The 15131-nt window shown below is 44.6% G+C and overlaps 1 protein-coding gene across 1 annotated transcript in view; it reads left to right on the top strand.

Annotated features, from left to right (window-relative positions):
* CDKL1 (cyclin dependent kinase like 1) overlaps positions 1-14509 on the top strand; it is a 51629-nt gene extending 37120 nt beyond the window's left edge. The window contains exons 3-9 of the mRNA XM_057723791.1: positions 2255-2327; positions 4695-4785; positions 5372-5572; positions 7730-7812; positions 10455-10511; positions 11851-12006; positions 13973-14509. Coding sequence (XP_057579774.1) covers positions 2255-2327; positions 4695-4785; positions 5372-5572; positions 7730-7812; positions 10455-10511; positions 11851-12006; positions 13973-14080 — 769 coding nt within the window. The 3' untranslated portion in view covers positions 14081-14509. The remainder of the gene's footprint in view (positions 1-2254; positions 2328-4694; positions 4786-5371; positions 5573-7729; positions 7813-10454; positions 10512-11850; positions 12007-13972) is intronic.
* The last annotated feature ends 622 nt before the right edge of the window (positions 14510-15131 follow it).

Below are 15131 nucleotides of genomic sequence, written 5' to 3'. Positions count from 1 at the left end.
TGAAAAGGATCTTAGAGATGGAGTCTGAGGCCCCAGGTTCCAGAGCAGAAACAGAGTAATCAGGAAGCGAAGTGAGTGACTTCCCTAGTGGTCCAGTGGGTGGGATTCTGCGCTCCCCAGGCAGGGGGCCCAGTTCGATCCCTGGTCGGGGAACTAGATCCTGCGTGCCGCAGCTAAGAAGTCCCCATGCTGCAACTGAGAAGTCCACATCCTGCAACTGAAAAATCCTGCACTGCAAGGAGGATCCCGCGTGCCACAGCTGAGGCCAGGCACAGCCAAAATAAACAAACAAGCAAATAAATAAATTAAAAAAAAATTTTTTTTTAAAAGAAGTGAACTGAGTAGCTGATCCAAGATGACCCTTGGTAGCTAGAACAGAATTTTTACATTTGAAAATTGTGTAATAAGGTGCTTGGCATTAGAGGAGCACTAAGATTACGCTGTCATAGTTTACTGTTAAAGGCCTTCTTTTGCATACTTTCTTTTGCATACTTTCTTTTGGGAAATGTTCTTAGAGACTAAAATTGCCTGGTACTGAATAACCTTATATTAATACTTAATTCATTACATAATCAAAATATATTCTATTTTTTTCTGGATAAAAAGTGGAGACTGGGGGAAAACATGTCCCCTGAAATGTGCTCTTCTTAGCTGTATTTTTCTAGGCCTTCTTTCTAGACAGGTGAGATTTTCTGGCATCTGTACCTTTATGTCACTAGAATAAGGAAGGGAATTTGGAGGAAAGCTACTTTAGCCCAGGAATGTCCCAGTGCTTCTTCCTCGAGGTGGCCTCTTCATTTCCTCCACATCGTCCCACTGTTCCAGCATCCTCTTATCTGCTTGAAAGGATTTCCGGAACATCTGGCCTGTGACAACAGTGGCCTCAGAGTCCCTCCCAGAGGCTGGAAGTGACTTTTTTGGGTCACCTTGACACAAGTACTGGAGTTTCCTCCCTGGTGTAGTATTAGTTCTGGCTGAGGATGACAGCAATGCTGTTTAATGTGTGATTTGTAAAAACAGTGAGTCTGGGCTTCCCTGGTGGCGCAGTGGTGAAGAATCCACCTGCCAATGCAGGGGACACGGGTTCAAGCCCTGGTCCAGGAAGATCCCACATGCCATGGAGCAACTAAGCCCGTGTGCCACAACTACTGAGCCCACGTACCGCAACTACTGAAGCCCATGTGCCTGGAGCTCATGCTCCGCAACAAGAGAAGCCACAGCAGTGAGAAGTCTGCCCACTGCAACAAAGAGTAGCCCCCACTCGCTGCGACTAGGGAAAGCCCGTGCAGCAACAAAGACCCAACATAATTAATAAATAAATGAATTTATTTTTAAAAATCCCAACAAACAAACAGCAAGTGTAACTGGTGGGTGGCGAGGGGAGGGGTCTCTGACAATAAATGTACTCGTTCTGTGGTTCATTTTGCTTGTTGCCTAATATTTTTAAAAAAATACTCTCAGAGCAGGTGCCGTTTTCTGATGCCCACAAAAGACCTGCTGGGGCCACTGGTTTCCTTGGTTGTGGAAGCTTAGAGCCAGGGAAGAAGCACTGGGAACAGTGGCATAAGATTTAGACGCTGTGCTGGAGGACAGGGCGGGAAGATGTGATCAGGGTGCAGCCAGCTGCCAGAGTGGAGCAGTGTGAGGAAAGGACCAAGCTGCCCAGGTGGGAGTTTAGTTATTACGACCTCCTGCTGCATGCGTGCAATGGAAACCTCTTGCTTACCTTCAGTAAAAGCTTCATTGCCTTAAAAACAGTGCTGCCTAGGGACTCTGAAGAAACCACATGCCCACCTGTAGAAGATGAGCTCTGCTTCAAGGCCATCAGTTGGGGCAACTTGAAAAAATAAACAGCATCTTTCATGCTCGATGTTCGCTAACTTGGCCCCAATAAAAAGCTCCTTATAGAAAGGGAGCTCAGGTTACCAGGCAGGTTCCCAGGGGTGTCACAGATGTTGGAGGTAGGTGGTCTTCATTACTTATGGAAATCCCTGTGGGTCTTTGTGGCCCCTCCTTGTGGACATAGATGTTACATTGCTGTCACCTTGCTGTGCCTGGAATTCAGCAGTGTTCGGATCACGTGTTCGCTACACTTTGGAGCCTGGAATCCTGTCCCATGAGTTAGATGAGTGTGTGTATCACCTAGGATTTTCCACTACTTAAGCCTGTCTTGGTTTACTTTTTTCTGTTTTTGAGCTGAATTCCATGGCAACAGTAAAGAATGTGTCTGTGTTGCTTCTTTTTTTTTTAATAGGGTACCAGAACATCTTGTGAAGAGCATAGCTTGGCAGACATTGCAAGCCGTAAATTTTTGCCATAAACACAATGTAAGTCTTATGATTTCCCTCTAAAAACCAGAAGGCTGCCCTTAAGCTGAGGTGGAGCCTTTGTACAAAGTTTACATCATACTTTTGTGGATAGAATTTTTTTTACCCAAATCTTCATAAGCCTGGTTGGGGCAAATAGAGGCTAAAAATGCCAACCTAGCTAGCCCTTCTTATTCAGGTTTTAAAGATGCATTTTTATGATTTTAAGAAAGTAGTTATTTTTACATTGTGTACAAACTACTCAAATTTAAGGTAGAGTCCCATTCACTTGGAGTCCGTGTTGGTCTGATACCCTCAAAATACTCTGAAGTTGGAGAGGAGAACCCCCGGTGACTCACGCCTGTTGAATCACAGTACGTGGAGTCCCAGGTGCGATGTACACGTGCCAGTGTTTGCATTGGTGAGGTAGCAGTGCCAAGTCTGCAGCGAAGCAACCGGTGGAAACCTGTAGCCCTCTCAGCCACAGTGAGGCTGGCGGGATGCTCAGTGGACCACTCTCCAATTGGTGTGACTTCACAGATGCTGGGAAGCCTGCTATTCCCTCCAACACAACATGCTCCACTCCCTGCACCCAGAAGCCAGACTCCAATATCAGAGCTTCATGTTGGCCCCAAGGGCAATTTACTGCAACGGCCAGGGTCAATTTGCTGGTAGGGCTGAATCCCCTTTCTCGTGCTATTCTAAATGATTTTTTTTCTTCCTGAAGCTGCCTTCCCAGGAGAAGAAAATAGGAGAGCAGGCAGCAGTCTTCCCTGCTGAGCCTTCACCTAGCTCAAGGCGACAATCCTTGTCCAAATGCATGCCTACCAGGGAGCGTGGACACCTTATCCGTACCGCTCTTCACTGCAAGTGAGGGCTGGCAGTTTCCTGAGAGCAGGTTTTAGGATGGGGGAGCAAGAGAGACTGCAGAAAGGCCCTGGTGGGAAAAAAAAGAGACACTAAACAAATATAACTCATACCACAGTTCCCTGGAGAGCCCCTGAAACTGTTTGATCACATGTGCATGGGGGGAGGGGTGTAGAAACTTGTAAAGAATTCCCAGAACAGAATAGGAGCACATTCTTGCTTACAAGTACTTCTGACCATCTGTCATCATGATATTCAGGAGTGTACCCATTTTTAGTAATATTTGAAGCCAGTGGTGTGAAAAAAAAAGTGGCGATCTCAGGGCCATTAATTGCTGAGAATCAGAGAGATGGTCATAAAACAATTCAGAAACTGTCTCCTCCCAATTTTTCCGGAATAATAAATACCCGTGGGGAAACGCGGACACTGAGGTCTCACCCTGAAGACCCTTTGCAATGAGAACTAGGTCAGGCCCAAAAGGAACCTCTGCCCTCTCTCCAAATTCTAGAAAGTCAAGAATACCCCAGGGTATCAGCCAAGCCAGAGAGGGTCTCGCAGATTGCAGAAGCCTCCAGCATTCTCCTCCAGGGAGGAAAACGCTTAGAAGAAGGGAAGGTTATTAGGAACCTAAACGGTATTTTTGCCCCACTGTTTTTATGTAATTATTGATTTGTTTTCTGCCCCCCAAAAAAGTTATTTCATAAAATCATGTGAAGATCCTTAAGCATTCTTCTACCATCACCCTGTTAAACGGTGTCAGCTGTGGTTTGGTCTAAAGGCTGGCGTGGAGGCTACATCCCATCCCCTGGGGGGGAGGCACAGCAAGAGGGCTGGGTGTGTGTGGGATGCAGCTGACATCTAGCGACTCCCCGGAGGGTGAGCGCCGGCTCTTGTTTATCTCGTGGGGACCAGAGTCAGCGCTGGAAGGGAGGTCTCTTGGCAGGCGGCGGCTTCCCGTCCTTCTCTTCCCCAGCTTATCTCAGCAGGCCCAGGGCTTGTCCTGTTTACCAGGCGGAGTGTGTTCTGTTCTCAGTGAAACGACTGGGTGGTGAATTCTGCTTCGACACCAACGTGCGACGCCTGCACCCACGATGCAGGCCTCACCCAGAGCCTCTTAACACTTTCCCCGTCACCTAAGGTAGCCAGATTACATACAGGTCACCCAGTTAAATTTGAATTTCTGGTAAACAATCATAACAGTTTAGTATACGTATGTCCCAAACATTGTATGGGACATACGTATACTAAAAAATTATTTGTTGTTTATTTGGCTACCCTACTTTCATTTTCCCTTTCACGCCTGTTGGTCCTTTGGGGCCCTTCAGGAATGTGGGCTGATTCAGGCTATGATGGGGATGGTACTAGATTTATTTTAGGCTGCTATTTTGTAGTCTGTTTTCCAAAAGGCCAGTGAGAGGTTCAAGCAATTTCTCAAATATTTGCTAAATATTCATGTTTTATTTAGTCCTTGTATTATACTTGCTCCTTTTTAATGTGCTTTGGTTTAATGTTTGTGACTAGTGCATACACAGAGATGTGAAGCCAGAAAACATCCTCATCACAAAACATTCTGTGATTAAGCTTTGTGACTTTGGATTCGCTAGGCTTTTGAGTGAGTATTGAAGTTTTCTTTAGTTAAGTGTCAAAGCTGGAAAGATTTTTAATATGACAGAATCTAAATGCCATAGAAAGCTAGTTCTTGTATATTTAGGGCATAAGCTTGCTATAAGTTATAAGTCTGCAAATTACTGAAAACATCTAGACATATAGTGGTTTAAAAATGTATGCTATTTGTAAATTTTACCACAATAAGGTGCTTATTAAAAAGTATGTTATCCTCCTGGTTTCTACCATGTTTTGCTAAAATAGTACTTTTTAGAACTACTATTTTAGAAGAGTGGTTTTCAACCTCGGCTGTAGATTAGAATCCTTTGGGAAACTATAAACTGTAACTATAAAAACTATATACTGATACTCCTCCAGGGATTCTGATTTAATTGAAGTGGGGTAGGACTCAAACATCAGTCATTTTAAAAACACTGTATTCCAAGTGATTTAATGTACAACCAGTATTGTGAACCACTGATTTAGAAAAACCACAGATGAGACACAAGCTTGATTTCTCAGGTCTTCCCCTCCCGGTGTTGATTCTTCACTTGCACTGCTCTCTTTGTTTTCCATGACCCATCCCTGGCCAGCTGGACCGAGTGACTACTACACAGACTACGTGGCCACCAGGTGGTACCGCTCCCCGGAGCTGTTGGTGGGGGACACGCAGTACGGCCCCCCAGTAGACGTGTGGGCAATTGGCTGTGTCTTTGCTGAGCTGCTGTCAGGGGTGCCTCTGTGGCCAGGAAAATCAGATGCGGATCAGCTCTATCTGATTAGGAAAACCTTGGGTAAGCGGTGTGCTTTTGTCCCACCTTTTGGAAATTGGAGAGCTTTACCCATGTCAGTGCAGGGCAGAGCCAGGCTCCTGGTCTCATCTAATGCCTTTACAGTCACGAAAGAGGGAAAGTCTCATTGGCTTTGAAAAGTCTCATTGGCTCCATGAAAGGTGTCCGTGATGGTTTTAATAAAAAGAATCAACAATTCTGAGTAGGTTCTAATTGTCCAAAAAGACACAAGATTCTCTCTACAACGTCATTTGGATCAAGTGAAACTCCGAATAATGATGAGAACAGTAAAACGTGCATTTCTATAAGGGCCCTGCCGTTCACAGAAGGCTGTTGTGATTTGCTTCATTTATTATGACGTGGTAATTCATTCTCTGGACGTCCTTACTCCAGCCTGCCAGGCTAGCTTGGATTATTCAGATGCTATTTAGAAGATGCTCAACCTTCTAAGTGTCGGGAAGAAAGCCTGGTTCTTCTAATGTCACCTTTCTTGTTTTACTTTCCCTCCCCAAAGCCCTTCCCTTTGTTTCTATTCTTGGGGAACAGGGGGAGGAAAGGTGGGGGAAGGACAGGACAGATGAAAAGATCTATGAGAAGTGATTGTCCCCTTCAGAAGTCAGGGAGTTGAGCTACAACTCTCAATTTAAAGCAGACTCTCCTTCCTCGAAAGTCTTGTAGCTTCTGCTCTTGCCGTGTCTTGTCTTGGACTTGTATCTTGTACTTGCATTATTCCAATGGTACTGTAAGCTGCCTGAGTCCGAGATCCTGTCCTTTATTTCCATTTATCCTCCACCAACGTCTGCACACAGTAGGCAGTAAAAATTTGCAGATAGCTTTTTTGAGTGACATGTAAGTCACCTTGGAGCCCTTCTGGGGGCAGTCAGCGTTCCTTTGCCATGTTTTCCCAGTGATTTTAGGGCGCTGTGTTCATATCCCACCCGCCAGCTCTCTGATGGAAGAAGGTTATTAAGGAACACCGTGTGCTCGTGAGGAAGTTCACTGAGACCTGGGATAAGGCGTTAGAGAGCATATTTTGGCTGCCTGGGGATCTGAGTGAGGGTAAAGTTCCGAAACAAACTGGTCAATTTAGACAACTTGATACCCTGAGTTAGGAACTGCAGCCCAGTCCGGTGGCAGGTTTTCATTGTTTGCTCTGGGAAGTGGGTCTGGGTGCATCCCCAGGGGCCCCTTCTGAGTATCTCCATCTATTCTCTGAACAGTGTTCCTCTTCAGATGTCATATTCCTGGGATTTTACACGAGGGTGATTTTAGCTTATTTGGCTGAAATATGGGCAGGGTGAGCCTTACATAACCCCCAGAATATAGAAATGCTGCTTTTGTTTCATTACTTCACATTATAAGTGCTTCTCAACAGTAAGTAAAATGAGATTTCCAAGTGATGGCTATTTGGTGAAACAAGTAAAGGTGGTTCCAGTTTGGAAACACATTCCTTCCAGCTAGATCTTCCATGCTTTGTTTCCTCCCTCCCTCCTTCCCTTCCTCGCCTCCTTTCCTAACCCTAACCCTTCCTTCCTCAAGCATTTATTGCGTGCTTGCTGTGTGTCAGGCACTGTCCTAAGCATTAGGCCAATACACTTGTATCTCGACCCATCTGTATCCAGTTAATATAATTTTGATCCGTGGTTGTTGCACTTTTGCTATTTAAAAAAGGCATTATGTGTGTGTGTGTGTGTGTGTGTGTACACGCACATGTATGTGTATGCACGCTTCTGAGTTGTTTGCTTTGGATTCCTCACTTTTTGAGCCCTTGAGGGGCAAGAACCTTGCAGCCTTCAGTTTCCCTTGGAGCCCCCTCTGTGCCTAGCACAGGACTCTGCCCGCTGTGGGTCTCACACCGGTTGTTCAGGGCCCCTCAGTGCCTCTCCCTGGTTGGAGAAGCAAACCGCAGCCTTTGTAGGTATAGGCACTGATACACTGATACAGCACCAATGGAAGGAAACCACAGAGCAGCGCTTGTAACTGATCTAATTTTTTTTTTGAGAGGATGAAAAAGACTTTATTCTCTATTTTTTTTTTTTTTAGTTTTTATTGAAGTATAGTTGATTTACAATATTATATTAGTTTCAGGGACCTATACTCAATATTTTATAATATACGTAAACCATCTAAGTTTACCTTTGTCTTTCTTCTTCTCCAAAGGAGACCTCATTCCTAGGCACCAGCAAGTATTTAGCGCGAATCAGTACTTCAGTGGGGTAAAAATTCCAGACCCTGAAGATATGGTGAGTGACCCATTTTGGAAAGAGCTCTGCGTGTCAGAGCTAAGGTCACCGGGGTGTTTACGCGGTGATCACTCTCGCTCGAGGAACGCATGTGGGGAGCTGCAGGCCGCCTCGGTTTTGGTAGCTGTGACCCTGGCCTTCAGTGCTGATGTACAGGCTGCTGACAGCAGAGTTCAGCCAGCATGTTGGACAGGAATGCAGAGCTGCCTGCCCCAGCCTCACCTGTCCTTCATCATTCGAAGCAGCTGAAGCTACCTCATCCAGGGAAGACCCTGCATTGTCCAGACCCCCTACTCTCCTGTGCTCTCACTCCCAGACCACAGAGGAAAACAGGGATGAACTTGCTTGGGCAGCCTCACTCTCATATTACCTGTCCTCTATGGCCAGTGTGGGGAAAACACGTATTTTTCAAAACTTGAAAAAATTAAAAATGTGCATCTCCTAACCCACTGTCAAGAATTTATTCCAATGAAACTATTAGACAAGGGCCTAAAGATATGACATTCTTTACTAGAAAGCATTTCCTTTAGTGTTCCATCAGTAGGGAATTAACAACAGAAATAACACATAGCCAATAAAAATAATTAGATTCATATGTAACCTAAAAAAAAGTCTGTAACATTACTAAATGAAAAAAAAAGTTATAAAACAGTATATATAACAGTATATATTTGACATAATTTTAATAAATATTTAATAAATACACACATTTCCATGTATAAATACTTAATAAATACATATATTTACACATATAAATATGAAGTAATATGACAGCCTCTGGAAAACCAGGCAAAGATTTTTACGTTTGTGAAATACATGGCTGCAAAGCTATATACCAAAATATCAACAGTGAATGTCTCTTTGTGGTGGGATGATTTGTTTCTTTATGGTTTTTTTTTAAATATTTTTGAATGTCTTCTAATGAGCCTGTATGATAATCAAAAACATTTCAGAGCACAGTTAAGGTGTGTGAGATCCTGAGCTCCTCCTGTCTAAGGAAGGTACTTTCACGTTGAAGCTAACCTGCTTCCACCGTGCCGTTTCTGGACGGGAGTCGTGGCAGGTCCATGGGAGCTGTTTCCCTAACCTCCTGGCCTGTCCTGCAGTGACGTCTCCTACCTCCCACTTCCCCACCGCCCCACCTCCTGCATCACTAGGAATAGGAAGCCTGGGGCCGCAGAGGCAGGAATGATACTTGGCATATGGGAGGTGACCCAGCCGGCTCCCCTGTGACCTGGACGGTCCCAGTTTCACACTAAATATCCCTTAGCGATTTCCTGTTCGCTTTTGTACCAGTGAAGCCTCCGAAACAACCCGGTTTCATCCATGTAAAAGGCTTCCCATGGTTTCCCAGAGGTTGTCCTGCCGGGGATTTCCTGTTGACAGAAACGCAGGAAGAAGCAGTGCGGGGGTTGCGCTGGTCGAACATCCGTGCCCCAGTCCCTCTGCCGGTCAGCAGCCGTGTCGGAGGGAGGCCCGCTTGCTCCTGGGGCAGGGAAACCGGCTAAGCAGGCAGGATGGGCCCGTCCTATCACAGCGCAGCAGCCGGCCTCGTCCCGGGCGTCCTTGCTGAGACGGCAGGGCTCCGTGTCGGCACGGTCGAGGCGATCCCCAGCCGTGCTCGGATTCAACACACAGAAATAGCAAGAGAGAGCGTTTAGCTGTGCGGGTGGAGAGGGCTGCTCTCTAAGGCTCATACAAATCTGCTTCAGGATTTTTTTTTCCCCCTGCTGATCTTAGGAAACTCCAAAACCCAGGCTCTCATCTCTTTTATCGGTGATGAGTAACTGCACACTTGGGAACTGGTTGTTGCTGGCCGGTTCCCATCACTTCCTTGACTCAGCTTGGCTAGCTCGTGATTTCTCAGCTCCCCGCCTCTGTCGCCTCTTCATCAGCGTGTATCTCTTTAACGGGCCTGTCCGCCTGACAGACGGCATTCCTTCTTCTTTATAGTGTTTATTCTTCTGCTTGTCTCTTGCCTGTGACTGGAGCAAAAGAGCCTTAAAGGGGAGACTCTTTAAACCGTAGGGTGATCAGGGAAACAGCAGGCTCTTGTGGGAGGAGAGAAGAGTGTTTATTCCAGAAAAGCAAGACACATCTGTTCACCTAGGTAGGAAAAGAAAAAATCTATTTTGTAGCTCCCATTCTGTAAATGTCAGTAAGTGCAATAATGAGCGCCCCTTTCTATAGAAGCCAATATAAATGCCAAAAATTGTCCTGAGGCAAGGCAAGGTACATAAATAGAAGCAGGAAAAAAAGGAAATTACAATTGCTTGACAAGTGTTTTGGGTTTTTTTCTTTCATTAGTTTCCCCTCACAATCAGTGACCGGCAGCCCAGTTCTTTAGGAAGTGAAGGGGGTAAGTGGTTAGGAAGAAAATTTAGGAAAGCAATTTGGAGGTGGGGAGAGCAGGAGCTTAGGAAACAGCTTGGAGGTGGGAAAAGAGGGAGCTTAGGAAACAGATGTAGGGAGCTTGTTTCGGGTGGGAGGTGGCGTGGGCAGAAGGTGGAGGAGGCAGGGAAAGTGCCAGGAAGATGCTTCCCTCACTCAAGAGAAATTCAGTCTGAGGTAAACTTATATTTGAATATATGCTGTAAATAAAATCCCTGTTTTCTTTTCTTTTTCTTTCTTCTTTTAAACAGGAACCACTTGAATTAAAATTTCCAAACATCTCTTATCCTGCCCTGGGGCTCTTAAAGGTAAAATCATGGCTTCCAGCAGACCTGGAAGCACACGGCAGCTATATCACTGGGGAATCTGAATGATTTATGTGAATCCGTGGATTCAAAGTGTTCCTCTTAGAATTCTTCTTCTCCTTTGAAAATTATCCATATTTTCCATTTTTAAAATGGGTCACATAACAGTGAAAACACCTGCATTTTTCACTTAATAAACCTAACGTTGTATTTGAAATCTAAATTTACGCAAAATAGAAATTTAAGAGGGGGATGTTTGTTTCACAAAAGGATCCTTTTCTTCAAAAAAATGTTTAGCCATAGGATTCTCTTAAATAGCCAGCTCCCTAGTGTACTGGAAGTAGGTTTTGATTTTAAAACTTGATTTATATATACATGTTCAGAAATATGTAGCCCTTATGTAACGAGGTCCCAATTAAGATATCTGCACTTTATGGTCAATGTCCCACCCATTTCAAAAAGTATTTAAGACATTTACTAATGTATTTATAACTTAAAAAAATGAGATGGTTCCTTGGGGTATGTAGTTGTGAGATTTCATCTATCCAAGTATGAGCCCTCTGGCCTATTTACTGGCAAAGCAAATAGCTAAGAATGATGTAATACGAAGAGATGTATGTTATGCCTTGCCTTCCTTACGTACACATAGATGCTTGTCATGCACAGACTGTTTCTGGAAGAAAATACAGAAAATACCTGATTTTAGAAGGGAGAATGGAAGAACTCGAGTCATGGAGAGACTTTGCTGCATCCTGTATGAACTTTATTTTTACTGTGTGCAGATATCATGTTTTAAATAAAAAACTAGTTTTTACAAAGTACAGGCAAGGGAGCTCAACGTCCTCAAATGTGTTAGTATGTTCTTCTTCTCGAGTTCCATAAAAGGCAGATAAGTGTTTTTATTATGCTTTAAATTGTACATATACAAAATATTTTGCACACGTTAGATATCACAATAAAAATAAATAAATGAAAAAAACCAAAACCAAAGTTCAGGCAAGGGACCCAATGGGTTAAGTGGACCGTCCTAGTGGGACACCGACCTGAACTCAAAAACTGTATCCTGCTCCCTCGGGGCAGAGCACCAAATGCCCCAAGAACAGGGCAAGGTGGAGAAAATGATTTTTTGTTACTGTTCCTAGAAACTGTTTATTAATTCATCATGTGGTTACCCATGAATGGTTGCGGAAGGAACGAAAGTCATGATGGGTGTGTTCTTCCTACTTTTCCCCCACTTTTGTTCCCAACTGAAAAGTTGAATCTTTCAAAGAAGAAAAAAATGACATCAGTAAGTTCATACCATTTTAAAGAAGTATGAAGAGGGGATTTTCTGATCTTTTAGGGCTGTCTCCACATGAATCCTGCCGAGAGACTGACGTGTGAGCAGCTCTTGTTGCACCCATATTTCGACAGCATCAGAGAAACAGGGGATTCGGCAAAAGAGCATGAGAAGCCAACAAGGAAGACCCTGAGACAGAGCCGAAGGCACCTGCCGGGGGTAAAAACGGGGCGCTGCTTACAGAAGCATCCAAGGTTGCGATTTCAAAGGAGCTCATACCTGCCACCTGGTGCGGGGAGTCTGAAGCTATCCTTGAGGTGGCAGCTGTGGCTTGCAGCTCCAGCGCCTTATTCCTGCGTGGGGACGCAGGTCACAGGGTCCGCCAGCCAGGGTCCCAGAGACATCTGCCCGCCCAGGGCCCTTCTCCCGGAATCCTAAAGGGGCCCCCGCCCAGCAGCTCCCTGCTGCCACCCAGGGGCGGGGCTCTGGGTGTGCATCAGCGCGGGTACCAGCCAGGCGCGCGGGTACCAGCCAGGCGCGCGGGTACCAGCCAGGCGCGCGGGTACCAGCCAGGCGCGCGGGTACCAGCCAGGCGCGCGGATACCAGCCAGGCGCGCGGGTGTGAGTGAGTTCAGCGGGGCTGCTTCTTGTGCTTTGGAAAATGAAAGCAAGTTTATCCCAGGCAGCTCTCTGCCATCATGTTTACCTTCAGTGTGGACTGACATTCCAGGTTTATCTGAAAAAGGAACCGTTTTCCTCCCTGATCGGCTAATCGTGAGAGCTGGCTAGTGTAAGTGTGGAGATGAGTGCTTTCAGTGAGGGCGGCAGGACAGTCCGTGTAACCAGAGCACAGCATCCGAGCTGCGCACTGGGAGCCTGTGAAGAATTGTGATTGGCGTCAAGTGGCAAAACGGCCTCCCATCAGGTGTCTTGTCATAAGCCAAAAGCCATAATCATTTAGAATGGACTGCAGCTGGAACCACAGTCAAGCGGAGCTGGCTTCGGGCTGCTTCTGGATCTGCTCAGGTGCCCCTTAAGCTGTAAATTCTCTTGCCTGAGTCACTCCCTTTGCAGCCTCCACTGCAGCACGCTGAGTGGCACCTGAGCGGTGCCTGTGAGGTCTGGAGGAGAGCAGAGGGTGGACAGTCCATTAGGAACAGTCCAGCGCGAAGCCCAGGGCCCTAAGAGACCAGAGGCGCACAGTTAAGAATGCTGTTCATGCAAAGCAGACTGGAAATAGACTTTCCCCTCAGAGTTACCCCTTATCTTGCTGTTTCTCCGTGTTCAAGAATCTTAGAACCCTTGAGTTACAAGGGATTTTAGAAAACCTCATCCCTTCTTTTAAAGAAATTGAAATTAAAACTTTAAAAAGTGGATTGTCAGTGGTAAAAAGTGAGACTTGTAGCCGAGCTGTGACTAGAACCTCAGGATGAGCCACCTGCTCGTAAATGCTACTGAAATAGGCACCAATTGTGAAAAAAAGAGAGAGAGAGAGAGAGTAAAGGGTCTTGATGGCAATATTTTTCTTGAAGGAATAGGGGACCCACTAATCTGTGTGTTCTTGTAGGTCCCAACTGTTTGACTTAAAAGTACTTGTTTTTCAGATCCCTAAGGCCATATAAGACTGTACAAAAAAATATGTATTCCCTTTCATTTGACATTGACAATAAATTCAAACATTTTCTGGCAGCGTGAAAGGAGCAATTTTGCCTTTTTAACTAAGGTAGTAGGTGGACAAATCACCCAAGTGCTCCAGACATCAGTATTTTTTGCTATAAGACAAGATATTGGCTTAAATGATCCCTGAGATCCCAGCAAGCTCTTAACTCCCATGAATCTATGCTTTTTTCCAATAATGTTAATGTAGATTTCCTCTTCTTTTTCATATTCTCTAAATTTCCTTTAATGTGCATGTTTTGCTTTGTAATATAAAATATTGAAAAGAAAAAGCAGAGACCACATTTATGGGAGGGGGTGAGCTCCACATCCTTCAACTTTGCCATCTTAATTGGAGCCCCTGAGCAGAGACCAAATTTAAATAAACATTTTGTCCCCCCTCAGATCCTGGATTCTGTGCTGAAAAAGTATTTCTGTGCTCAAGAAGTTATTTGTTACCTGTTTTGGATGCGTTATCAATAATGAAGAAAGTGTGCGTTGAACCTAATTCTGTGTTTTGTATTTTCAGTTGCAGTACCTACCTCAGCTGACCAGCAGCAGCGTCCTTCCAGCTTTGGATAACAAGAAGTACTACTGTAACACCAAGAAACCTAACTACCGTTTCCCAAACATTTAAAGACCTTGGAGATTGATAATAAAAAAAAAATAGATCATTACTTTGAATAAAACATATATTTGATTGAAAACAATCACAATGTTGAAAGAAACATCAGGAGAAAACATGAGTAGCTCACTGGGGGAGGCCCCTTGGCAAGATGTGGAGGGACGTTCCAGAGGCCGTCTTCTATGCTTGACGATGGTGTCTGGACAGAAAGCAAAAACTTCTGTGGATTTTCACTTTTATTTCTGTTGTATCTAAGAAGCTGAGCTTATGGACCGAATATAAACTATCTACTGCACTTGCCCACACCTCTGGCAAAATTAGAGGTGCAAAAAAAAAAAAAAAAAAAAAGATGCTTCAATTGTACCATATGCGACAAGTGAAAAATGGATTACAGAACGCCCATATGTATTTCCTTGGATCGCTGTTGCTTGGAGTCCTAGCTCCTGCCTTTTCAGACTTTCTCATCATGTTTAAGGAGAGTTTTAGCTCTTGAAATCAAAATGTTTAAAATTCCATTTCCTGCGTGCTCCAGCTCTTGACTTTTACACACTGAAACTTTTTTGAATATATGAGTTGTTCAGAATACTTAAAATCACAAGGATTATCATAAAAGGTCTGTAATTTACGTGCTTATATATTTAATGATATGTTTATAGATATTTCTTACACATACTTTGGTCTTTACCTTTAGTAAAGGATTCATCGTAGTCATTTTTGCAGGCAGGATAGATTTACTATAATCCGTCTACACTTGTTCACCCAATTCCCCTTGCAGACAATGGCATGAAGCTTGACAGCTGACCCAGGGGTAGAACAAGACCTACAGGCTTTGCAGGAACTGGGCCTGCCAGCCTGAAAGTAATTAGTACTTCATTCTTTCCAGTTCAGCCTCAGACTTGGAGACAGCTACCAGCAGGACCCTATACAGTGGTCTGGGTTTTGGAAGAAACTGCTTATGAGCTTTCACTTGGGACATAAAAGACATGAGGTTACAAGCTGATGTTTTCCCTGAAATATCTTTTTTACACTGTATGTATGTATATGTGTGTGTATACACACACAC

Source organism: Hippopotamus amphibius, chromosome 2 (genome assembly GCF_030028045.1).
Source record: "Hippopotamus amphibius kiboko isolate mHipAmp2 chromosome 2, mHipAmp2.hap2, whole genome shotgun sequence".
In the NCBI taxonomy this organism is placed as follows: Eukaryota; Metazoa; Chordata; class Mammalia; order Artiodactyla; family Hippopotamidae; genus Hippopotamus; species Hippopotamus amphibius.
The sequence above is the reverse complement of the archived record's forward strand: the minus strand, read 5'-3'. Positions and strand labels throughout refer to the sequence as shown.